Source organism: Hippichthys cyanospilos, chromosome 10 (assembly GCF_059441005.1).
Source record: "Hippichthys cyanospilos isolate Australia breed blue-spotted pipefish chromosome 10, RoL_Hcya_1.0, whole genome shotgun sequence".
Lineage (NCBI taxonomy): Eukaryota > Metazoa > Chordata > Actinopteri > Syngnathiformes > Syngnathidae > Hippichthys > Hippichthys cyanospilos.
Window position 1 is genome coordinate 18,489,574 of NC_142378.1, and position 24,969 is coordinate 18,514,542.

The 24,969-nt window shown below is 42.0% G+C and overlaps 1 protein-coding gene across 1 annotated transcript in view; it reads left to right on the plus strand.

Moving 5' to 3' along the window:
- The first annotated feature begins 1,109 nt into the window (after positions 1-1,109).
- The window catches only part of zbtb7a (zinc finger and BTB domain containing 7a), a 33,980-nt gene continuing 10,120 nt past the window's right edge, over positions 1,110-24,969 (plus strand). Inside the window, 3 exon segments of the mRNA XM_088425979.1 lie at positions 1,110-1,227; positions 20,079-20,633; positions 24,003-24,871. Coding sequence (XP_088282105.1) covers positions 20,157-20,633; positions 24,003-24,871 — 1,346 coding nt within the window. The 5' untranslated portion in view covers positions 1,110-1,227; positions 20,079-20,156.

A 24,969-nucleotide genomic window follows, 5' to 3' on the forward strand; every position in this document is an offset into this window, starting at 1 on the left:
GTATTGGCTAATATTGATTACATTGACATGTGAATTTTGGCCTTCAGCTCCTTGTTTGAGAAAGGCAAGTTGAGCCAGAGTATTCGATCACTCAGCAATTAGACATGTTCATCTAAAAGTGTGGGGAAGGTCAAATTAGGTAGGGTAAAGGTATAAGGTATACTAAAATTATGTGTACATTTTCAGTAGTCAAGTAAAAAGATCTGAAAAGCAAATCTGATTTTTCCAGCTCACTTTTGTTTGAGAAGAAGAAGAGTGCCCTCTAGATACAGGTTGTGCCACTGCCTTCTCTTAACACATGCATGGTGGACCATAGGACACGTGGTGTTAAGTATGTGTCCTCCAATGTATTTTCTTAAACGAGCATTCAAGCGAGTATGTCAGAATGCTCCCTCTTTGCTGCACAATGACTGGCTCGCTCTCAGTTGGGGTGGTGTGCACGTGTAGGTGGGCGGCAGGGAAGTGGCGCAACATCAAGTGCTTTGCACATTTAGACACGGGGAAGGTACTCCTACACACTATCGTATTCCCTGACAGCTCACCTGTCGGAGCTTGGCAGGTATTATGCACAGCGAGCAGGGGCCAAGCCAGGGAATGTGAAGGGGCTCGCTGGCAGCCCCCGCTATTATGTTCTGGAATCTGCCGCGGCTTGCTTTTGGGGTGGGACGCCATGACCTCAGGCAGTGGGATGAGTGGGTGCGACTTCTTGCAATAGGGGAGGAAAGGAGCAGCGGTTAAGAAAGGGAGGACAACCTTATTTAACCTTAAACCACACGTGATCACAGCCCACAGCGCCACAGGCTGACGCGAAAGCACGACGCGGTAAAGCATGGGTTAATAATTTGTCTGATTGATTTTACGACTTTAGCAAGTGTCCACTTTGGAGGCGCAGAGAGAAATTTCCACTTGACTTTTTTAGCGGTGGGTGGGAGGTAGGTATGGGGAAGGGGGGGGGGGGGGGGGGGGTGGAGGCTGTTTCTTTAAGAGCGAGGGTGAGTGAGGAGGAGAGAGAAAAAGGGAGGGACCTCTTTGCCCTCCAGAAACCAGGAAGGGAATTGAGTTGATCTGCTGCTGCTTGGTTAGCGCATACGGGGGCTTTAAGCCTGCACAACAGTGACAGCGGCTGGGAGAAGGGAGAGAGAGCCACTGGGAGAGAGAGCGCTCCAGAGAGGAGGAGAGCGGAGGGCTGCACTAACCTCACAACAAGCAGCACCACGGCCATCGCAGGTGAGCTAAAAGGCAGCCTGCCATCCCTTCGCTGGCTGCCCTGGGCCTGTCAAGCAGAGGGGGGGAGCAGGGCCAGCGGAGGAGAGTGGGAGGAATGAGGGTGGGAGGTTGCTGGCCTGAGAGGTGGGTCGCCTGTCAAGGTTCCTCTTTTTGGTTCTACTTCCCCTCGTAGTGCTGGAGAATCTTCAAAGTTTACAGTGATGACTTTTCAGGCAGGTGGAAGCACTTACAGGAGGGGGGCGGCGAGAGAGCGGGAACTGTTATGAATTAATAATTAATCCGAAAGCAACTTTTGTGACAGCGCGATACCCAGCATGTTCCCTTGTTTTTATTTAGGTCAGGAGTTTGTGTGTGTGTGCGCGAAATGTCATGCCGCCATTGGCGAATGACGAGATGTGATGCTCAAGTTAAGTTGAATTTTGTGTTTGTTTATTATTATTATTATTATTATTATTTCCTCAGTGCTTAGGGCTGTACTTTAATACCTGAAAGCCCGCTAGCAACACACTCCAGTGTATAATTCAGCCCCGGAGTGCTTACGTTAAAACAGGCTCGGAGAGTGTGGGGGCGGGCAAGGGTAGAGGGAGCTGGGGCTCGTAGTCCTGCGTCGGGGCTGCAAAACAGGTCAAGCGGGCTGTCGGAACTCCATCTCCCAGAGTGCCTTGCCCGTGGCAATCCAGGAAAGCGAGCAGCCGCTAGCCTATCCCACCGAGGAGGTGTGGCGTGTGCACAGCCGTCGGGCCAATGAGCAGAGCTCATGCAGATCCCAGTTGTGGGCTGAAAATAGAGGGGGGTGGGGTAGTGATGGTTGCTGGAGGGGAAAGGGAGGAGGTGTTGGGGGGGGTCTGTTTGTGTGGGATCAGGCAAGGGCTTGCCTATATGACGAGGGCCGCTCGCAAGTTTCCTGTCTGGTGAAGCTCGAGCCCTGCCCAGAGACGCAGGCGGCAGAGCTGGCCCGCAGGCAGGCAGGGGAGGCAGAGCAGGGGACACCTACCTCCTATTTGGTAAGAACACACACACATTGTCTTGAGAAGTGAGTCAGGCAGGAGGGATGGAACCCACATCATGTTGCCAGTGAAGGAGTTCAGAGTTCTTGACCCACTTGCACATGAAGTAAGGGAAGGCAAATGGGTCAATGAGTTGCACAGCTCCGTTGCTTCTATTCTCATGCGGCTTCTATTTCTTTGTAGACGGTCTCGAATATTAGTTGTGTGGAACAGTGAAGGAAGTTGTAAATGTTTGAGTTTGGTACTAGATTTGTTTGAGACTCCCCAAACTATCTGAAAAAAAGTTTAAAGTGTTCTCTTTTTTGGGGTGACTTCTATACATACTAGCATCTTGCTCCAAACTCACCTGCCTCACTTGTGGTTGGAAACGCTGTTTCTCACATAGGAATCAGACATGTGTTTTTTTTTTTTTTTAAGAGCTGGACGTACTTGTTGGACCCGTTTTGTTGTGCATATTTTTTTTTTGCGGACACGAAGAGGGTACTTGAAGACGCCCAATTGCTTGGAAGTAGTGTGGTATGCTTCTCAGAAGGAAGCAGCAAGGACGTTTTTTTTTTTTTTTGTAGTTGTTTTAATCAGCCTCTGCTCTATGTCAGGGCATACAATAGATACCGTCATTATAATTGTCCTGATTCTATTCTCCTATGCTACTTCTCAAGGTGCTGATTTGGACCACACCGGCATATTTGGCTCAAGCAAATCCCACCAAGAGGTTAAACTAGGACGCCATATGTGTTGGTGTGCGTAAGTGTGTATGCACGCACGCATGCATGTGTGTGCGTCTGTGTTACCAACAATAGATTCCAAGGGAATTGCAGGGGACTTCAGTGGCTGTGGGTTGGTCCAGGACACCACCCATCAATTTGGTGGTGAGGCTGAATACAGTTTGATATTCCTGTATGTTTGTGCCTGCACCACTATAGCCCGAAACGAGCAGCTTCCGAGCTAGACAGGTTTTCCCGATGTCGCCGTGGCAGTTTGAAAGCTTGACATTTTTCTCAAAATCTGAAGTGTACATTATGAAATATGACACTTTATTTTAACGAATATGTTAATATGTGACGGATTTTTCTTATATATTGTCAAGCTTCATACCATACTTCTTTTTCTGTTGCTTTGGCAACTGTAAATTAAACGGATACCTATTTACCCATTTTTGGCTGTTAAAAGTCAACATACTTTTACAAAGTCAATAATTTGACAACTTAATGTACAACCAATAGCTTTAAAACACATTTTGCCACTTGCTCCCAATTGGAAATGACATCACACAGCTCAACTTCTGACCATCACATGACAAAACCCTTTAAAAAATGTCATTTACATTCGGAAGTAACTGGCAAAATGTGTTTTTGAAGGTATTGATTGTACATATAACATAATAAAGTTGTACAGCATTGTGCACATTGCAGAATTCTAGTCCAAGTCCTAATTTAGACTTTTTTCGACAAGGATCTACGTAGTATATAGAAATGATCCATTTTGAAGAAAAAGACCCATTTTGGCTGTCATAAAACATTTTCTTGCTTACAGGCAATGTGTTAAGTAACACTAACAGCTCTAAATGTATAACAAAAGGGGGATATCGCAAAGTTGATGTTTTAAAGCCTTAGCAATAGAATTAGGTGGGATATTACATCAACTACGGAAGGCAAAACGCAATTGGATCATTAGTTGCCTGATGTCAGCATCTGATGTGACAAATGCTTTCAACACAGCAGTGCAGGAGAAGAGCATGAGTAGTGGGAGGCAAATTTCAGTGGTCCTATGGCGTCAACAGCTTCCAAATTCCTACCTAAAATGTAAATAGCTGTAGCATGCTGCTAACCTTCACTAAGGCCGTAGTACAGTCATATTTACAGTAAATATTTGTCTAAAAAAAATCATGAGCTGTAAAACAGCAAATGAAATCCAGTCAGTGAGGCAGTATGTGAACATGCCTTCTAGTGTCACGTGAGTGCATTTTTTTTACGCTGCACACTGTTTGTAACCTCAAAAATTTGTATTTTAGACTGTTATAAAGCAAAGACCTAATATGCAATCTTAAAAGGCACAAAATGACTAAGTCGTCTTGGTCTCCCGCATTTATACTGAACAAATGCAGGGAAAAAAGAAGGTTCTCTAACCTTTGAACAATTCATTTTTGTTTGATTCATTTTTCCAATTCTAATTAGCTACTATAAAATGACAACTTAATAAGGAACACTTTGTTATCAAGTTGATAGTCAGTTTTAAAAGCTGGTGTTGGACACATTTATGATATAGTATTGGTCTGATTCCGAATGATACGGCCTAATTTCCCCTTCTGAGGCAACCCTGCAAATGAGCATGATGCATGGTGAAGTCTCCTTTTTTTTTTTTTAAAGTTTTATATCAAGCTGAGTCATTTCTTTCCTGCTGTGTGTAAATTCATGCTAAGTCACAATCAAATTGGTTTAGCAGCCCCTTCCCTAACTGCAGTCTCACTTCTTCCCTTGTGTTTGGTTCTCCTGGTCAGCTGCTCGACTTCCAGCCACACAGACCCCTCTCTGTTGTTTTCCTGTTGTTGTGCTCATGTCTAGGGGCAGTAAAGGGGCTTCTTCTGTTCTTGTCTGGGACATTTATTATGGAGAGGGCAACGCAACCTGATCAAATTAGTGTGAGCCAGAGGAGCTTGGGATACTTTTCAGCTGCGGATGAAAGCAGACAGTTTTCTTTTTCAATGTTCATGGCATGACGCAAAAACATGCATTCATTAAAGGCTCTCGTCACACGCCCACTGCCTATTTGGATATTGCTAAAATAACTAGCACAGAGACCACAGCCGCCTTTTAATTAAGCAGAGCGGCGTTGGCGAAGTGGTCGGGACAGCGACATGTGACCGATGTGACACTGCTGACCTTGATTTAGGAGAGGAGATGGGTGGGTTGTGTTGGAGGTTGGCACGTCACAAGACCACGGGCGGGGCTCTTAGCAGCTTTGGGTCCTTGGTGAAAGAGCTGGAGGAGAGAGGGAAGTGAGGTGATGTGTCGCTACTGAGATGGAGCAACCGTGCAGCGAAAGAGGGAGGCTCAGACAGTGAGGACAGAGGGATTGAGCAAGCAGAGAGCTGGTCATCTGATTACACAGCGGCTTCGATTACATGTCTGTTATGGGCTCGCAGGAAGAAGTCCTTCCCGCTTGGTCTGCGTGCGGCCTCGCTGGCCCAGCGTCAGGCCCGCCAAAATTCTGTTGGGCAGTCGCGTCTCTTCTGAAGCCATGTGTTAAGATTTGGTCACACTTCCTGGTTTGTCGCACGGGAGCGTCGAGCTTAAGTAAGCGAATGTTGTCTCGATACATAGCCATGTATAAAGAGAGCATTCTGTGTATGTATGACAAAGTCATGGATTTTATTCACTGTAATCAATGTAAGTGTATCATGGAACCTCTTAAGTTGAATACAATCCTTTCATTGATGCTGGTTGACTTTTGAGGTCTCATTTCAAAATGAAGACGTGAACTGCTGATGCTTGTAGGAGCACACTATAGGGGTCCGAACTGGTGAAATAGAACATTGTCCCATATGATATGGTGTGAATGAATTGTTTTGGGTTCAAACCTCATCAAGCCTTTACATTAGATTGCACAAGTAAACTTTAGTAACAAGGTGGTGGTGGTTCATATCACCACAATTTCTACATTCATAATTGTCAAATAGTGTAGAAAGATGTTAATTACATAATATTCATCACGCACCATCTATAGTAGATACTTGAGCCTTGGCCTTAATGACAAAGCGGTGGTTCAAACGTGAGCTGAGTTGCAAATGTGTGGTAGTGTGATGCTGCCAACGCAGTCAACATTTTGACTGGCAAACTCGTTCAAATGTATTTAAATATGTTTAACTGTTTTTGCAACTAAGTTTGAAGAACTTGTAAATAGGTCTGAACGTACTTGAGGGCTAAATGCCACAAACAGCAGTTTCTTCCCAGAATGCTGTGAGATATACATGTCAACAACTTGTGGCATTATGGAAACAAAAGCTCTTTTTTTTGTTTGTTTGCATTTCAAATGGATTTGAAAGTATGCTTAAATGTATTTGCAAGTACATTTGAAGGAGTTGGTCAGTGAAGTTCCACACTTACGTACAAATGAGCTATAGGGGTGGATGGGTTCTTGTTGGATTTTGTAATCAGAATCCTTCAGATTTTAAAAAGTGCTAAATTTTCATTCCTAGTTAGCCATGTGTAAGTGTTTCTAGGGCCACTCCCCCCATCAAAGCTGAGGCAAAATTTTTTGGGCAACTTTTCTCAGCTTGCTTCTGCTCTCGGTCTGCCATGCCACCTGTGGGCCATGAGGGGTGGCAACACGGAATCGGTAATCAATTGAAATCCGGAATCATTCATGTTTTAAAACTTGGATGTTAAATTTTGATTACTAATTAGCCACACGGAAGAAGTACCCGCAAAAGAAGACCGTACAACGTAGCCCCTCTCTGCTGTCATGCACGGCAGCTAGTCCCCACTTGCCGGTTCTCCCAGGTGGCCTCGCCACCTGCTTTCCACCAAGCACTGGGGCTAGGAACGTGCGTGCTGCGCTGTAGTCATTGACGTGTGCGAAGCCTTTTCGTAAATCTTCCCAGTAACCGAACCCACCTGGACCAGCTGTGGCGGGAGTCAGCCGTTGCGTATTTGGTGATGTTGTTCGTTAGCAGCATTAGAACTGTTGTGGATCCGGACCCAAAGTCAGGATTGGCTTAGTGCTTCTAATACCAACATTGAGCCATCAAGTATAACTGGAACTAAAACAGTATGTCAACACACAACTGCATATACCTACTGTAGCTAATATTTAGCTATAGCATACACAGCTCCAGCATACATACGTATGTACATGCACTCCTACTGTACATGGTTACTTAGACTGCTTGGAATAGATACATTTCCCTGCTTGGTCGGCTAATGCAGTTTTTTGTTCATCATTGATCTATTTTTCATTCATACAAAAAAAAAAAAACAGTTTACCTAATTGGTGTTCAGTCGCATGCTGTAACTGATGCTTTATATTATAATTGGGGATCTCCAAAACAAAGCTAAATGCAAACACAAAGGCACTCTTACCAGTCAAGTAGAAAGCGGCAGGCCAAGGGATCAACGAATACGGTACAGCAATCAAGTCACGCGAGTGTTCACAACACTACAACTTAATAGACTCCATAGCAAAAGTCCAACACTTCACAGACCTTTTCTTTCGTCAAAGTAAATTTATGTTTTATCACAATAGATTTGCTGGCTGTGTGTGGCGAGTGACTTCAAATGTGTAAAATAACTGGTCATCCAAATTCCCAAACAGATTATCATGCTCCTGTTGGCATGTTATTGAAATTTATAGTGAGTTTTTAAAATTGATAACTTTGTCCTTCATCACTAAATATAACTGACTGTCCCTTTAATAATAGGGATACTTAACAAGTAGAGTTCCTTTTCAAGGCCTTCAATACCGTGCTAGCTGTCAATTGAGACCCATTTTGAAAAATCTGATTAATTAATCAAATTAATTTGGTTTGAAATAAACGAAAATGACATTTTGACTCCTAATTGATTCAAATTTTCTTAAAAGTGAATAAAGTGTTTGGTTCTAAGTAGGCATCACTGTTTTCTGTGTGCCAAGTTTTTGCCATGTCCTGAGTGAATTTGTCTTATTTTCTTTATTTATTTATTTTAGCTTCTTATTATTTGTAAGTATCAAGCATCGAAGCCTTTTGTATATACTGCTTGTTTAAAAAAAAAAAAAAGGGGGGGGCAATTAATATACATGTTTGACTAAACATGAATAATCATGATTTCAATTTTGACCAAAATAATTTGGATTATTATTTTGGCCATTATCGTCCAGCCCAACTTCACGTGTTCTCTAACCCACTGGTTCTCAAACATTTTTCTGTGATGTACCCCCGATGAAATATCTTTTCAGTCAAGTACCCTTTAACCCAGGGGTGGGCAATTCCGGCCCTCGAGGTCCGGTGTCCTGCATGTTTTCCAGTTTTCTCTCCCTAACACACCTGATATAAACCAGTAGCTAATCAACAAGCTCTGCTGGCACTTGAAAATAATCCTAATCATTTGAATCAGGTGTGTGTGAGAGAGAAAACGGGAAAACATGCAGGACACCGGCCCCCGAGGCCTGAAATTACCCACCTCTGTTTTAACCAATGCAAAGGATTTGGGGATTTAAAAAAATAGATAATTGAATAAAACATATTTATTAAACTTTAGACTAGGGCTGCACGATTATAGCCAAAATAATAATAATCATGATTATTTTGGTCAGTATTGCGTTCACGATTATATATTAACAGTATATACTGCATAAACAAGTATATAACAAGTATATATACTTAAAAATAATAATAAACTAAAATAAAGTAAATAATTATGTCAAAAATTGCTGAGTGCAAACCCAGCTTACTTAGAAACAAGCATATACTACAACAGACCCGTAAGAACACCTACAACAGCCTTCAAGTTTGTTTGCAAGAAAAAGAAAAAATCACAAAAGTACCAAAATCACTCAACGTGAGTATGGGCTAAGTAGTCAAAATGTAATTTTTGGTCATTTCGAACCCAATTTTTTCAAATTTTTGCCAATCGGATTTCCCAAAATGGGTCTCAAGTGACAGCTAGTATGGTATACTAGGGGCCTGAGAAAAGCAGAGGCTTTTGACACGCAAACATGTGGTCAACATTGTCATCTAAAGGCTTATGAGGTGGAATTGAAACCTAAATATTTGTTCACAAAAAAATAATCAACTTAGTGTCACACCTGTTCTCAAAAAGATATAGTTGTAAATATTTGTCCACAGAAAAATATTCAACATAAAGCATCCTGTTTTGGGATTACAGTAGAAATTGCTTCACAAAAATTAATCATTAACTTAATTATGAATAAATATCTGTCCTCCAAAAAATAATCAACATAAAGTGTCAGACCCGTTGTCTAAAAGAAGTAATTCTAAATAAATATTTGTGCCCAGCGTGTGACATGCTCAAGTTTTGTGTTACATACATCATAATGATAGTTTAAAGTTGAAATTTGGTGGCATGTTTTACCAGAACATTCTTGTTAAACTTAGATCGTTTTGGAGGCATCCGGCGGATTGATTAAAATGTTCCCAACTGATCTTAATTGCCCTTGAGCTTTTTGGGATGTTTCATACGATTAATCCATACATCTTAAAATATAATTTTATGAATGCAGTTAAAAATGAAGTTTGTTATTTACACTTGTCTGTACAGAGTGTACTTGTTGAACTATGCTGGCTTTGCAGAAGGGCAAAAGTTAATAACCCCCTACCTGCTTACTCAAATGAATCTTTGCCCCACCTGTGGGCGTTGAGCTTTCTTCTTTTTGAAGCAGGTTTTACCAGTTAAACGAACAAGATCCGAGTTTATCGTTGACATCTGAACTGGAATCCAAGGCCTCCATACTCTTCTGTTATAAGAGGGTGTGAGTTTAATAAGCCAGCCTCACCCACCATCACTTCACTCATTTTCGGTGTGTTCACCAGCACTTCCTGCTCAGCTGCGAGCAAATGCCTCAACGCTGCGACTTTCGCAATGTCAGTTTTATCAGCCAGCCACCTTCTTCCTCCCATCTCCCACTAAGACATTTCCTTCCACGGGTCTCCTGGCATCCGCGGCATACTTTAGCCACCATGGCACTTTTTCCAAATCTGCTTTTCCTAGATGCGGCCTCCCCCACTCTTCATTCTTAGGATTTTGTACCCTTATTGATTTGAATCAGGTAATTCCCTCAAAATTGCTGTTTTCTTGCAGGACAGAGACAGAGTGTATCTTTGTCTTGATGTCTTTCTACTTCATGTTGTTTTTTACCTGTTTTTTGTTGACAACTCAGAGCATGACAGGGCTTTACATAAACTTTTGCACTAGTCGAACTGCATAGGATTTGGTCGAACACTTTTTTGAATCAGTACAGGATCTTATTTGCTAATGTGCAGTACGGTCACCTCAATTTGCAAACTCTAGTTTCATAAAACAAACATTGACAGTGACTCAAACTATACAATAGTTACTAAATATTTTACTGTAACAAGAACAGTAGTTGCTGCTAAGACACATAAATTTGAAACCATGGTGCCAAATATTATTCTTGCTCAGTGTTTTAACATCCGGACTAATTTAAAAGTGTGCCAGTTTTCTGGGTAAATCCTATGTGCCAAAGTCAGGTTTATGTTTTTTTACTCTAATTCAATGACATGTAAATCACTAGAATGGAAGATAGAAGCCTAGTTATTAGATTGGGTAAACAAGTGACTAGAGCAGTGCTTCTCAACTATATTTTGCCAAGCCCCCCCATAGGAAAGAGAAAACCTTTCACGCTCCACACACACGCGCACACACTTGACACGCTGACTATAAACAAGATTATTATCTATAATAAATGTATAAGTATATCATAACCTATATCCTTTTTAACATTAACAAAAAAATATATATATATATAAATCACCTTTCGACAGCTGTTAATTTTTTACAGTGTTTATGCAGATTATAGCTTAGTCTAAAACAGAAAAAAATAACCAAGTGCATCAAAGGACCTTAAATTAAAAAATTAATTATGAAAATTCTTATTTTATTGTAATTACACTTCACCTGACTTACTTTGTAATTAAGTAAAATACCAAAGTAATGTTAATCCCCATCATTATTCATTTTATTCAGATTATATCATTATGTGTATTGATAGAAAGCTGACAATGCCAAGATATTTGCAGTCATCAATGTTTAATCCATTGATTTACTATTTTCTGAGTCTGAAATGTCTGAATTTGAATGCAATCTATGCATGTTGGAGGTTATTTTTTTGAAATCAATGTTTGAATTTTATGTGATAATGTGATGACACCCTTCTTGTTTTTCTGTGCCAGGCCTTTGATACATTGTCTGGCAGCCTTTGCCTTAGACTTGGTGCGCTTGAGTAAAATAAGTTTGTCTTTGGCAAACTGTCCGCCCAGTCTGCTGTCTGCGTCAATTGTATGGTGACCTGGCATTTGTACGGATTTCCTCCAAGTCTCACTTTCATCTTGCTCTTCCTCTTCCCTAACCACCAAGGGCACTCTTGCCCAGACCTTCACCACTAGGAGTGGAAATCCTTGACTGTTTCAAGATTTGATTCAATTCCACTTTTGGGGGGTCTCCAATGCAATTCAAAATTGATTTTTGATTCTCAACAATTTTTGATTGAAAATGATTCACTTCAATCAAAAATGGTTTGAGCTTCAATCTTTAGATGTGCAAAGAATCTACAACTTCAGTCTGCTTTGCAAGAGACAATAACAGGGGAGACTGTTTTTTTTTTTTTTTTTTTAACATTTACTAAGTTTTGATTTTTACGGATCATGGATGCCATATTTGCCTAGTGCTTTCTTATAGTCGTGAACGCTGACCTTAACTGAGGCCAGAGGGGCCTGTAGTTGTTTGGATGTTTTTCTAGCTCTTTTGTGACCTCCTGAATGAGGCACCGTTACACTTTTGGAGTAATCTCCACTGTCCAACCATTCCTGGGAAGATTTGCCGCTGCTCCCCGTTTTCTCCATTTCTGAATAATGGCTCTGACAGTGGTTTGCTGGAGCCCCACAGCTTTGGAAATGGCTTTGTAACCTTTTCCAGACTGATAGATTTCAGTTCTTTGAATTCTGGCATGATGTTTGTTCTTGGATTTGTAGCCTACTCCACTTTGGCTAAAAGATCCTATTTAAATGATTTCTCAAACAACAAACATGGTAGTAATCATGTTTGGGTCTGGCCCATAAAATCGAACTTAGCTTTGCCAAAACTGTGGTTGGTCACTTTGTGATTTAACAAGATGGGCAATTACTTATTCACGTAGGGTCAAATAGGTTTCTAGGGTTGTCTAAGTTTGATAGCTTTAATTTCATCAACCCTTTGCAAGTGATAAATGTGCAAAAAACACAGAAATCAGCAAGGGGGCAAATGATTATTCAATGTGTGGCGGGCATTAGGACCACACCTCCCACCCGGCTGTCAAGTTGGAATGAACCTTTGATGCGTTTGATCTTGTGGCTTTGACTGTGATTATTTGGACGATGTTGTGGAGTTTTGTGTTGGCATGTGAAGAGGAGAGACATATACTAGAACAGCAACGTGTGTTTCTGCCATAACAGCTCTATATTGCAGTAAGTCCATTTTAAAATCTCACTTTTCAGCCCAATTATGCACATGTTTTAGCACATAACCTCCTGTCCTACAAATCTCAGAGCTGTAACAGCAGATGTGACATTCTATAAGTTATTCTATAAGTCTATAATAATGTTTCCCGATCTGGCTAAAAGTTCCACAAGTCAGCAGAGAAAGTTTGAGATTTTTTTCACAAATATCCTTTTTAAGGTAACTGTTTTCATTTCCTCACAGCCAAAAGGTTAAAATTGTTGTCCCATCTTACCAGATCTTGCTGATATTACATTCAAAAGAAGAAAGTTCCCAGATTGATTTAGCCACTCTATTCCACGCCAGTGATTTTTTTTTTTTATAGTGGTAGTATGAAAGGACCTTCAGTTAATAGAATAATACAAATTTGTATTTATTTAGCTTTCACAAAACTCAAGTCTGTTTTACACAATGGAAAGACAAGACAGAACATAGGACAGCAGACATCGAAAAGCTATGTGAAACAAATCAGTTTCACAAAAATTCTTGGAAAATCACAAAAGCACTTTTATTTCAACTTGTTTCAAATGCTATCATGCCTCATGTTCACTAACGCCTTGGGATCATTTCCTTAAATGTGCTGGCTGTCTATCTTAAACACATCAGAATTTTCTCAGACTTAACATTTTGCCTCTTTGTTTGTTGGATTGAATAGTATTTGTCAGCTAAAGAGACCAGCTTTTTGATTCACAGCAGTGGATATCTTTGATCTGTGTTTCATGTTAGCTCGGATACGCGGAATGAAATAGCCATGTGACAGATGAGCAAATTGGGTTTGGATAGTAAACACACAAGCTAGACTATTTTTTTGTTGCGTGCCTAAAGTGTAACCAAGTACAGTGGGGCCCCTGTGATACGAGATTAATCCGTTCTGCGGTTGGGCTCGTAAGGCGAATTCACCGTATGGCGGGCAATCCAAACCTATGTTTAATAGCTAATGTTTAGAACCTCAGGTAAAAACATCAAAATTGTACATCCATATTAAAAATTGCTACCAAAATAGTATCGTAAGTGCTACGTATATACAGTATATAATATACATGTATACAATCAGAAAACATCATAAATAAAAAATATAGAAAGGATTCATTTATCTCTAGAGTGGTGCTTGTTATGCACATATTCCCTAGTAAGGGTAGCCTAGGCTAGGCTAGCTTCGTATTTCTTGATTATCTCCGGCATCATTTCCACATAAATCATCGTCTTACTTCGCTCTTTAACATCACTAGCAATCTTGTGACCCATAACTAACCCATTCAAGTTTGAATTAAGCAGTAAAATTCACTATAAATATGGTTTTGTAACCACTCACCATAGAACAAAGCTTTACCGTTCCGCCATTTTGAAACGATAGCAGACCACCATCTCATGAGGAGACACCGGCCAATAGCAGACCAGCATTGTAGTGACGCGTTGCATGGAAGCATTGACGGCAACAGAAAATAAGTGCAATTACCTAAAAAAGCCTGCAAATGGAGACAAAACAACACAAAGCCAAGCCCCTAGGGTCATGACAGTTGTTTTTGTCGCAAAACCATAAAGAGGGGACAAAAAAAACCTCAATATTCCACATCGTAACGTGAAAAAAAAAACGTAAGCCAGGGATGCTGTAACACAGGGGGCACTGTACTGTGGAGCGTGTGCAAAGAGCTTCCATGTCGTGGCTTGGATCACAGAAAGTTTTTTTTTTTTTTTGCAAAGCAGGACTTAAGTTCTTACTGGCTAGACTAAAGAATGGGCCTTCCTTGAAGCACAACTATATAGATATGGACAGACACCGCCCCGCTTTGTACCTGACTTTGGGCTCAATGGCACAAAAGCATGAATTAGTTATAGGGAATGCTGCAAGCCAGAAGGAGGTGATGGGATCAGGTTGGATGCATGGCTTTCTTAGTCCACGCTAGGTCATCTGGGGACAGGTGGCTCCGGCGTGCCGAGGAATCCCTCTATGCTTCTTTGGCGCTCACTTGAACCAAGTGCGTGTGCGTGTGCATGTTTTATCTCTTCTCAGCTCAGCGTCTTTACCCCCACAAAGCTGCAACCCGGGGTCAGCTCTTGTATGCACAGAGGATAACGTGTACACACACCCGCAGCCAGAGTCCGGTCTTGCGCAGGTGCTTGAAGTCAGGTCCGGATGGGTTCACAAGAGATCACTTTCCTCCTTCAGAGGACATGACCGGAGGCCATGTGGTCTCCCTCTCTCTTTCCTGAGCCATCTCCAGTTTTTGTCTTTGTCCTCTGCTTCCTCCCCATCCTCCTCTGCATATTCAAATCAGTCCGTCTCTGATGCAATTTGCTCAGATGCTGCCAGACACCTTTTTTTTTTTTTTATAATTTAAAGTGTAGTGAAAATCCAATGAGAGGATGCGCTGATATTTTCACTGGCATCTAATAATTCCTTTTTAATGAGCATGCCATCAGAATAGATGCACGCAATTCAACGGCCCTGAAATACTTTCATTTATCATTTGGCCAAAAGCGCTGTGAAAAGTACGCCGTGAAGTTCAAGTTCAAAATACCGTTGCCTATGATGTCCTGCATGACTCATGTGCACCTCACAATGGGTCACTCCAGTGGAGTGCAAAGGATTAACTTTTGGTTTTCTCGGGGTTTGCGTTCAGTGGCCTTTTTGGAAGAAGTATACTAGAAATTGGGTGATGCATGAATATCTCAGCATGACAATGATAATTGTTGCTGTCATTGTAGTTGTGAATTTGTTTTGATGAGCTCTTTAAACAGTTTGTATATTATGGGTTATATTATATTATATTATGGGTTTGGGTTAGGGTCCTTGCATCTGTTTTCTCTGCCACATTCAAATATTTGCTTGTCCTAAATTGTCTTTAGTTGTGAGTGTGAATGGTTGTTGTGTCGATACTGTATGATCGACAGGTAACCAGCCAAGAGCGTACCTAGTGTCTTGCCCAAAGTCAGCTGAGATAGGGTCCAGCTCACCTGGAACCCAAATGAATGGATGAAAGGGACAAACCCTGGCATACCTTTTTGGATTGTGTAGAACATCAAGATACATTTTGGGTGTAAATTAATTCCCTATTAGACCAGTATTACACCGTCAAGTTAAGTTCATTTCACGCTTACCCATCAATTAAGAATGTTAAAATGTTACTTAAAATTAAGCACAGGACTATTAGTAGCGAGGTTGACTGTCTGTGCCAATAGTCTAGGTTTTGACAAATTATTATTATTTACTTTCTTCAAATAAAATGTGATGATCGATAAAAAATCCATTTAAACTGTTAATTTTATTAGTGATTCTGCTGACCCTGGGAACACAATGTACCTTTTGTTTTTGTTGTTATTCAAACAAAGATAATTGAAATTTTAACACTTTGAAAACATAGGATGTTGATGCTATTGATGTTCGTCATTGAACTTTTTAAAGCCAAAGTCAACACCCATTTTTTTTTTTTTTTTTGGTTTACCCTATGTTCCGTACTTCCCCGGTCATCATAGCACAACATGCCATTTGCTGTCAACTGAAAATGACATCACACTTGCCCAGGCTTTTGTCATAACCAATGGCAGCTCGCAGGGTTTTTTTTTTAATGGCTCAGGTCATGTGACACTCAAAGCTGAGCTGTGATTAATCATGACCTGATACCTGAGCAACTGTGATGTGAAGTGGCAAAATGGCCGCCTCCTTTGTTGGATAGTAACAGACGGATTTCGCTACTTAATTCATATTAACATGTGCAATATTAATCATAATAACTGTTGAGAGGTTGCATAGAGCGTATTGTAAAACATTAATTTGGGGTTGACTTTCCCTTTAAGGCTATTGCGGTCCCTGGAACCTCCCTGAACTTGTTAGAATTTTACAACAAAGATGTATATTGTCAAATTTAAAATAATAATAATAATAATAATAATAATGATAATGATGATGATAATAATTGACAAATAACATTATTCACACCTGAAAGGTTCATCAAATATGCCAAATGATATTTCAACAGCTGCAGGTTATATAAAAAATTTTGCACGATCAGCATTTCAGAATGGATTGTGTTTGACCTGAGAGCTTCCATTGTATTTTCATTTTAATACTCTATTAATAGCACTATATAACACTACTTTTTAAAGAACACGCCACTAATTTAAGGATCAGGACGTGCTCTTTGCTCTTGCCCCCTGACTGTAAATCAGCATAAAAAGGCACATTTTGAAGTTGTGGTGGCAGATAGGCATAGTTGGTCAAAGGACAGGAAGGGAACGTGAGAGGTGAATGCAGGTGAGCAGGTGTGAGGGAGGAGAGGCAGCCAGGTTCGGCAGGTTTGGTGGTGGGGGCTGTGGCCTGCGAGCGTACATAGAAGCTAATCTGCTGCACGGTCGTTAGAGCACTTGCTCATATAGAGAGTCTAACCGCCCCCCCGTCTCACCCCCTGCTGCTTCTCCCTGGCAGATGGAATGGAGAGGGTGGGTGGTGGATGTACGATACGTGTTTGTGCGTGTGTGTGTGCATTATTGATGTCTCTGTGATGGCACAGCGTTTGTGTTGTGTGTGCATGCGAGTGTGTTGATACAGGAATCGAGGATGGCTTGTTCTCCCGAAAGCCCCCTCCCATTGCAGGCTTCAGTCGATCATTTTAATCCCCCCCCCCCACACACACACACACGTGAGCAAGGGGACAGCCTTTCCTGAAACTTGGCACACAGTGCAGGGTGGGGTAACCAGCTCAGACCGGATTGACAACCTCCCTTTTAATACTGTTCCCTCGCAGCTTGTTGTGTGTCTTCTTCCTTGTGGAGTTTTTCCACAGAGTCCAATGTTGGCAGCCCCTCCGCCCCTCTCACAATGTCCCACTACCTCCTTTTTCCTTTTTTTTTTTAACTTCTTCTACCTCCCTTACTCTCTTCCCTGGCTGCTGGCTGACAGCCCAGCTCCCAGCATGCATTTTGATCCCCACTGCCCTCTGCCTAGCTGTCCTTCATGACCTCTTGCACGAGTGCATGCACGCACACACACATACATGCAGGTATAGGTGTTTACAAGGAGACACGCTGCCACCAGCACACATAGAGGAAGTACAGTAGTCCAAACTGGGGCTATCAGTATTTAATATTTAGAATTGATTATTCCATTTCCGGAAACAACTATTGATTATTTTAATAATAGACAAGTCAATGTGTTGATTATTTTTGGCAATTAATCACTGAATTGGTTTGTTTGAAAAGAATTTCCTTTTTTTTTTTTGAGGGGGGTGGCATTTTTAAAAAAAAATTATGTTGGCTGCTGATTTTCTGGATGTCAAAATATTGGCGTAAAGGATCATTGTTTTCCTTAGTAAAAGCAAATTTTTGCAAATGTCTCATTTTGATTCAATACCGGCTTCTTTCAGACAAGACTTTTGAAGACTGTTATAGTATTATTACTATAATATTTCCAACCGAGTGCCTGAAATTCTTAGGATTAGAACGATTTTAAAGGTACAATGTGTAAGATTTAGACCATTTTTCATTCAAGAGGGTTAAATTAAATGATTAGAAATTTAAAGAACGTGCAAATAAATGTGTTCGTAATGACCAACAGTATGTTTTAAATATACTCATAGGTCTAATTAGCATTAAATTATATTACATGGGGGGTGGCACTCCTCCAGAGGCTGCCATGACTATTATACCTACGGACAATGGTAAATCCTGTAATGAAAAACGGTCTAAATCTTAACAAATTGTCCCATTAAGGCTTTTAGATTTTAAAACTCCGCTGCAGTAGCCAATTACATTACAGCTGCTGTTGTCCACTTCCTGCTTTGTGGAAATCATTAATAAGTTTGCTACTGTGGCTAACTACGGTACCTCAGATAATGTGACTAGCAAACCCCTCACATCGTCCAAATAAACAAAGTCGGCTGTGTAGAAAGTTTTAGGCTTTCGAAGGCGACTGTGACTTGTGTATCCCACTTGCAAAACATGCTTCAAAAAGTGGCGTAGAACGGAGGAAACATTTAACATGTCACCTTTATGAGAGAGCTGTTTGACAAATGCACTGTATTGTTAATATATTAACGTTATCTTCGAATGAACGTTGCAAGTATGCTAAGAATTAGTAAACGAGAAAAAAAGAAACACAGGCAAAGAGAGTGCATTTGTGTATGCATGTGTGCAGAAAAATTGTCATCTGCCCTTTCAACGTCAAGTGACAGAATGCACATCGCACTCTTAAATACTGCATATTGTAGTTCTAGTTGTGGTAGTTTATCTCAAATCGATACATTGTTTAATATTATCGTTGTGCTGTTGATTTACACTTCATACAAATTGAATTTATTTCAATTGAATTCAATGTGTTCAGTCAAAAAGAATTCTTGTATTTGTTTATTTTTGCGTGTTTTGCTCACTTGTTTTCATTTTATTTAAATGTATTTCCATTCACCATTGTAAATAATTGAGTTCAGTCAATATTTTACGAAGGTACAAGCAAGAATTTGCAAATGTCTTGTTTGATCAATCAAAAGACAATCATCCAGCTTTCACTAGGGATACAGAAGTAAGAATAATTATTGTTGAGATGCTGAAAGTATAGGATTTGGATCATTTTAAGCAATGGATCCAACCAACTATGCGATGATTAAATAATTGATTATTGATTGTCGAGTAATCAATTAATTTTGATTGACTAATTAGTTGAGAACCCCCCCTCTTTTTTTAATTTTTTTTTTTATTTATCTATTTTTTGCTTTGACAGTAGAACTGCATTCAAGTCCTATTTTTTGACACCACCACAGTTTCCCAGAATGCCTGCGCCTGCTTCAAAAAATACCCTGGAGAAAACATCCATCCATTGTCATTAGCCACTTATCACTAAATGTACCACATTTCTCCATGTACAAGTTGAGTGGTTTTTTTTTTTTTCCTCCTATTCAACCTCCATATTGGGGGGGTCCACTTATACCCACATAACTCAAAACCGGACCAGTTTTCTCCGCATATCTGTATTTGAATAAAATTAGTCCGAATGCGAAATAAGTAATATAATGTCATTTACAAGGTTTAAAATGATTATATATTAGGCATGGTGGTGGTTTGAACTTCTAAATTCCGTGTGACTTTTGTGGCAGAAATTTTTGGTGAAGCTCAACTTGAGTTTTTTGTTTTTCTTTTTAATTCTTTTAATTCTATTTTTTTGTCGTTGCATTGCTTTGTTTTTTGATTTGAAGTTAGTGTGTTGATAAGTTTATTAAAAGGAACAGGAAAAAGATTCTACACTCATGGGGGAGGGGCTTTATGCGCTGTATGACACAGTTATGATGCCATGAGTCTTTGTTCTGTTTTTGTTTTTTTTAATAAGAAAAAGATACCCACTTTGATGTGTGTCCATCTAACTAGAAATACACGTTGAGACACATATGAGTTTACAGTTCTTTTTATATTTTACAGTAATTAACTTTTTAATTTGACTTTGGTACAGGTTGAGGCCATAGCTTCCTGGTATGGAATTTTACGATTGGCTTCATGTTGTTGATTAAGCACTTTGAAGTTTTGGCAGTTTTTTTGGTTAGACCGTTTTACAGAGCAGCTATCTGATCATCAATTTTGACAAACCAGATTAATCCATTTGCTAAAAATGTTCACATGTTTGTGTTGATCACGTTTGTTTGTTTTTTTTTGTTTTTAGACAGGCAGACAGACAGACGGCAGGACGGATACACGGGTGGGGGCTGTACTTGGCGGCTCGGCGGCAGGCTGGTGGAAGATGTCGTCCGGAGCCGGCGGGAGAGGGGGAAGGCGACTCAGGGGGACGGCAGGCAGCGGAGGCAGAGGAATCGCCGGCGAGGCCGAAGAGGGCCCTGTGGGGATCCCCTTCCCTGAACACAGTGCCGACATCCTGGGCAGCCTCAACAAGCAGAGGCTGAGCGGCCTGCTCTGCGACGTGTTGCTCATCACGCAAGATCGCGAGTTCCCGGCCCACCGCTCAGTCCTGGCCTCCTGCAGCTCCTACTTCCACAAGCTGTTCACATCGGGAGTGGCCGCCGACCAACGCAATGTCTACAACATCGACTTTGTGGCGGCGGAGGCGCTAGGGGCACTGCTGGACTTTGCCTACACGGCCACGCTGACTGTCAGCCACAGCAGCGTGGCGGACATCCTCGCGGCCGCACGTCTCCTTGAGATCCCACCTGTTCAGGACGTCTGTACACACCTGCTGGACACCAAAGTGCTCTCCCCGCCGGTATGACACATCTTTACAATTACACTGTTACGTTGAGAGTGGAACATTAAGCTCAAATGATAGCATGTATTTACGTGTGCATGCGTATGTGTGTGTTCTTTTCGTGTCAAATTATATCCATTTGGCTACGTGCCTTCTAGTGTTGTAGTGTTGGAGTTTTTAGCCAATTAGAATTCAGCTAACTTGTGTCGCCAGGCTGCATGTAATCTGCTTGCTCTCGGAGGCGCTAGGGCTTTCGCTTCAACAGTTGCGGGCTTCTGCGCAAGAGCAGAAGGATATGTGAGCAGTCCGTATAACTTAATGGACAGTTGTAATCGCAAATCGAGTCACAAGATCGCCATCTAGAGGCCTCACGTTGAACGTGACGTGCGTGGTAGCTCACTGCAGGAAGGCGGTGCAATGCTCAACAAGCATGCTACGCGGTGTTTGCTTTGGCTTGAGGCGTAGCTATTAGCTAACCTGTCCCGACTTGGCCATGTTTCTGACTGGGGTAGCAGGGGCGTGAGCGAACCCTGGCAAATAGTTCTGCTGGGAATGCCTTTTGTTTGCAAATGATCGATTTGATGTTTGGAGCTACACTGGTGTACGGTGCTTTTAAAAACTTATGGGGACACCCGGTGGTATATATCGCAACCTGATAACTGCATCACAATAATGTAATAATCTAATTTGCAGTTATAGTTGTTGTACTGCTTCGCTTGCTTCTATGTGTACTGCATCAATGTTGCAATGCGTCTGGTTTGTATGCCAATTGTAAATCCAAGGAGGAGAAGGAAGAATAGAATAAGGGGGGGGGTGGAATTCCTCTCCATGCAACACACAAGAAATTGTTGCGGCAGGGCTTGATAGTCTATTTAGAATTAGGATGGCTACAGTTATCCTACGCATCTGAAGACACCCACCAAATACAAAAGAACACCAGCGAAGGCATCGCGCTCCACTAAAAATTTACCTTCGAGAGAACTGCTTGGGGACCAGCGGTTATGGCTTCCTTGTGTCCAGTGATAAGTACCGCATTGTTGCGTGTTGTTAACCGTAGTGTTTTGAAAAAGTATGGGAAGTGTTGGCATTTCACTATGAAGGCGTCCTCTCCACCACTGGCTGAGGCTTCCTTGTTTGTGTTCGCCAAAGCCCTGGAATAAATAGCAGGTGTTCACATATATTTGTCAAGGTTTTGTAGATTCCACGCTATTGTGCACTGAAACCAGTTGTACAGTATTTACATGTTTTCTCTACCTCCCCTCACCCCTTCACTCACTTTAGCATAAGCTTGCAGAATATGGTGACTTGACACACCGTAGTGCGGATAATTCAAAATGCAACATCCCTTAAGTTCACTGTTACCTGCCACTAAACCTCACACACTGTACCTTTAAATCTCAAAATAAGTTAACATTCCTGATCAATATTTGCCAAATGAGGTGAATGCGGGTTAATCACAGTAGCTGAACCAACGAACCAATGATGGTAAGAGCAGATGAACCTCATAACGTACTGCAGCAGCATGAGACTTTGGGACCATTGTAAGTTAGTCTAAAATTTGATTTCAAACGGAATGAAAAATTCTTAGTCCCAAGATGTAGGAACATTGCATGCTACTGCTATGAGTAGTTCATAAGCAATGATTGTAACTTAGAAACATCCTCTGTTGGAGTTATACATTGGCAAGGATAAAATTAAAATAATTTAAACGTATATTTCCTGTCAAAGACAAATTGAGTTAGACTATAGGCTATATGTGTCGTCACGCCAGAATAACCGTTTAGCATGAAGGTGTGTGGTCCTCGTGACTCTCCCCTTCATTAAGTTGTGTAGTCAGCCCCGTCAAGCTCGCGTCAAGGCCGTTATCAGTGGCTCTCACCATGCCAAACACACACCCACGGCCTTGGGGTTAGTTCAACGCTTACTCATGCTGAGCCAATTGCTTGTGCGGAGGAACAGCACATTTTTTTTCCCCCTCAAACATCATATCACAGTTACACGTCCACACAATAAAGTGTAGCGATGTACGATTGGCTCCTGTCTTTCGATGTTATCACCTAACAATTCTTGCAATCATATAGGCCTTAGGATCTGCGTGAATTAACTGGTCAATGCAGTTTACAACGCTTTGTAGAAAACTTTACAAAACTATGTAGAAATATTACTAGTGAAAACGGAGGGTTAAATGTCAAATACTATGCATATTTCAATTCATGCAAATATTTTATGTGCTATGCTGTAGTTTTTGACTTTACATGTACAGCGGAAACATTGAGGTTTCACATTGCTTGTCAATGCAGGTAGTTGTTCAATGTTTACTGTAATTTCTAGACTATAAGGTGTGCCGTTGTCACACAGATTTAACTCCTGCTGCTTAAAGTTGTATCTTAGTTGCAGATTCTCTCAAAGGTGTATTTTTGCTTTAATTGTCGATTTCCTGCTCCAAGTTCGGGGATTGCTGCCATGACGGGCACCAAAACTCTGATCAGCCACCTCGACAATGGAGGCACAGAACATGGTCCACTCAGACTAAATTTTTCCGGGGATTGGGGTTAAAACTACTTTCGACAGGGACCTCTGCTAGACATTCCCAGCTGACCCTCACAATATGTTTGGGTCTAGCAGCTCTGACCGGCATCCTCCCCCTCCATCAGAGCCAACACACCACCAGGTGGTGATAAGTTGTCAACTTCGCCCCTCTCCTCCCCAGTGTCCACAACATGCGACCACAAATCCGCTGACACAACCGTCGGCATTCCTCCCAATGACGACCCTCCAGGTCTCACTACTGTCATTGCCTATGTGAACACTGAAGTCCTCAAGCAGAAAAAGGGTGTCCCCAAAGGTACTGTACACCCACCGAAAAGGGTGGGTACTCTTAACTGTTGTTTTGATGCATAGCAGAAACAACAGTGCCCCCCCCCCAAAAAAAAAAAAAAATGGTATGAGTCTCAGCATTGATTGCTCGCTTGCTGACGGTCGACATTTGTCAATCAAATCCATGCACATTGAAACTTTCGAGTTGGTATTCCAACCGGCGTTGTTAAAGAATGTACCCACCCTCATTATGCTGAAAACAAGGATTTGAGTGACTTGGTTTAACGGCATTGCTTGTGGCATTTTAGACTGAGAGAATGTTTTTGGGGGTGTATGTCAAGGAATAGCTAAATTTAGCCAGGGTTTTTAGTAAATGTTACAGGGAGCGTGTTATGTGCAACCATTGTTTTTTTTTTTTGTTTTTTTTTTTTTGTTCTTTATTCTTAGCCGTCCACCATATTTGAAAATACTTGACTCAAATGTGTATCTTCTCCGCAGGGGGTTACTTGAATTTTTTTTATTAATGGCTAACATATATTTTCATCTATCTCCCTCCCGATGCTTCTCCAGGCGGGCAGCGAGCAAAGAAACGAAGATGAGGAAAGGAGCAGTGGAAGAGGTGAGCAGGGAAACCAGGCACTGGCCCGGGAATTCCTGGAGTACTTTCAGAGAGGGGCCCACTGGAGCAGCAGTTGCAGCACACCGGAGCTCAGGGAACTGCCCACGCACCTGCACTTTAACCACGGCAACGGCGGGACCCCAAGCAACGGCGCAGCCGGTGGCCCCGGTGAGTACTATTCACCCCTGGCCCTCGCTTTGTCCCAGACCCCCATCAACGAGCCAGAAGAGGAAGAGGATGAAGAAGAAGAAGACGAGGATGGGGAAGCGCTGCAAGGCAACGGAATAGGCCTCGGGTCGTTTTACTGCCCACCCTCCCAGAACGGGCACTTCTACCTCCCCCCTGAAGCTCGGTCGGGGCACGACACACCAGACATGGATGACGGCGCCCTGCAGCTTTTGGCCAGGGAGAGGGGCTCTGCCAGCGCCCTTTTGCAGCAGATGATGGACTCCATCGAGAGGCAGAAGCAGCGCAAAGCGGCCGGCGAGGACCCGGGTGATGGGGATGACCCAGATATGGAATTTTACTACAATTACTTTAACAGCACTCATCTTGAGGATACGCCTTCTGCCGCCGTGACGACGGGCGTTCCGCCACTGTGGTTGTCACGGAGCAATACCGACAGACTAGGTGGCGACAGGGGGGTCGGCGAGAGGAGTGGCGGAGGCGGCGGGGAGAGGAAGATGCGCTCCAAGGCCTTTCAGAAGTGCCCCATATGCTCCAAGGTCATTCAAGGAGCGGGCAAGCTACCCCGACACATCCGAACGCACACGGGGGAGAAACCCTACGAGTGCGCCATCTGCAAAGTTCGCTTTACCAGGTAAGCCCAATTAATGAGGCCGCTGCACCATGTCACGTGTCCTAACACTTTTGGACTTGGCAGAGCACCCAGCAAGGGAGATGCATCTGCAGTCGAGA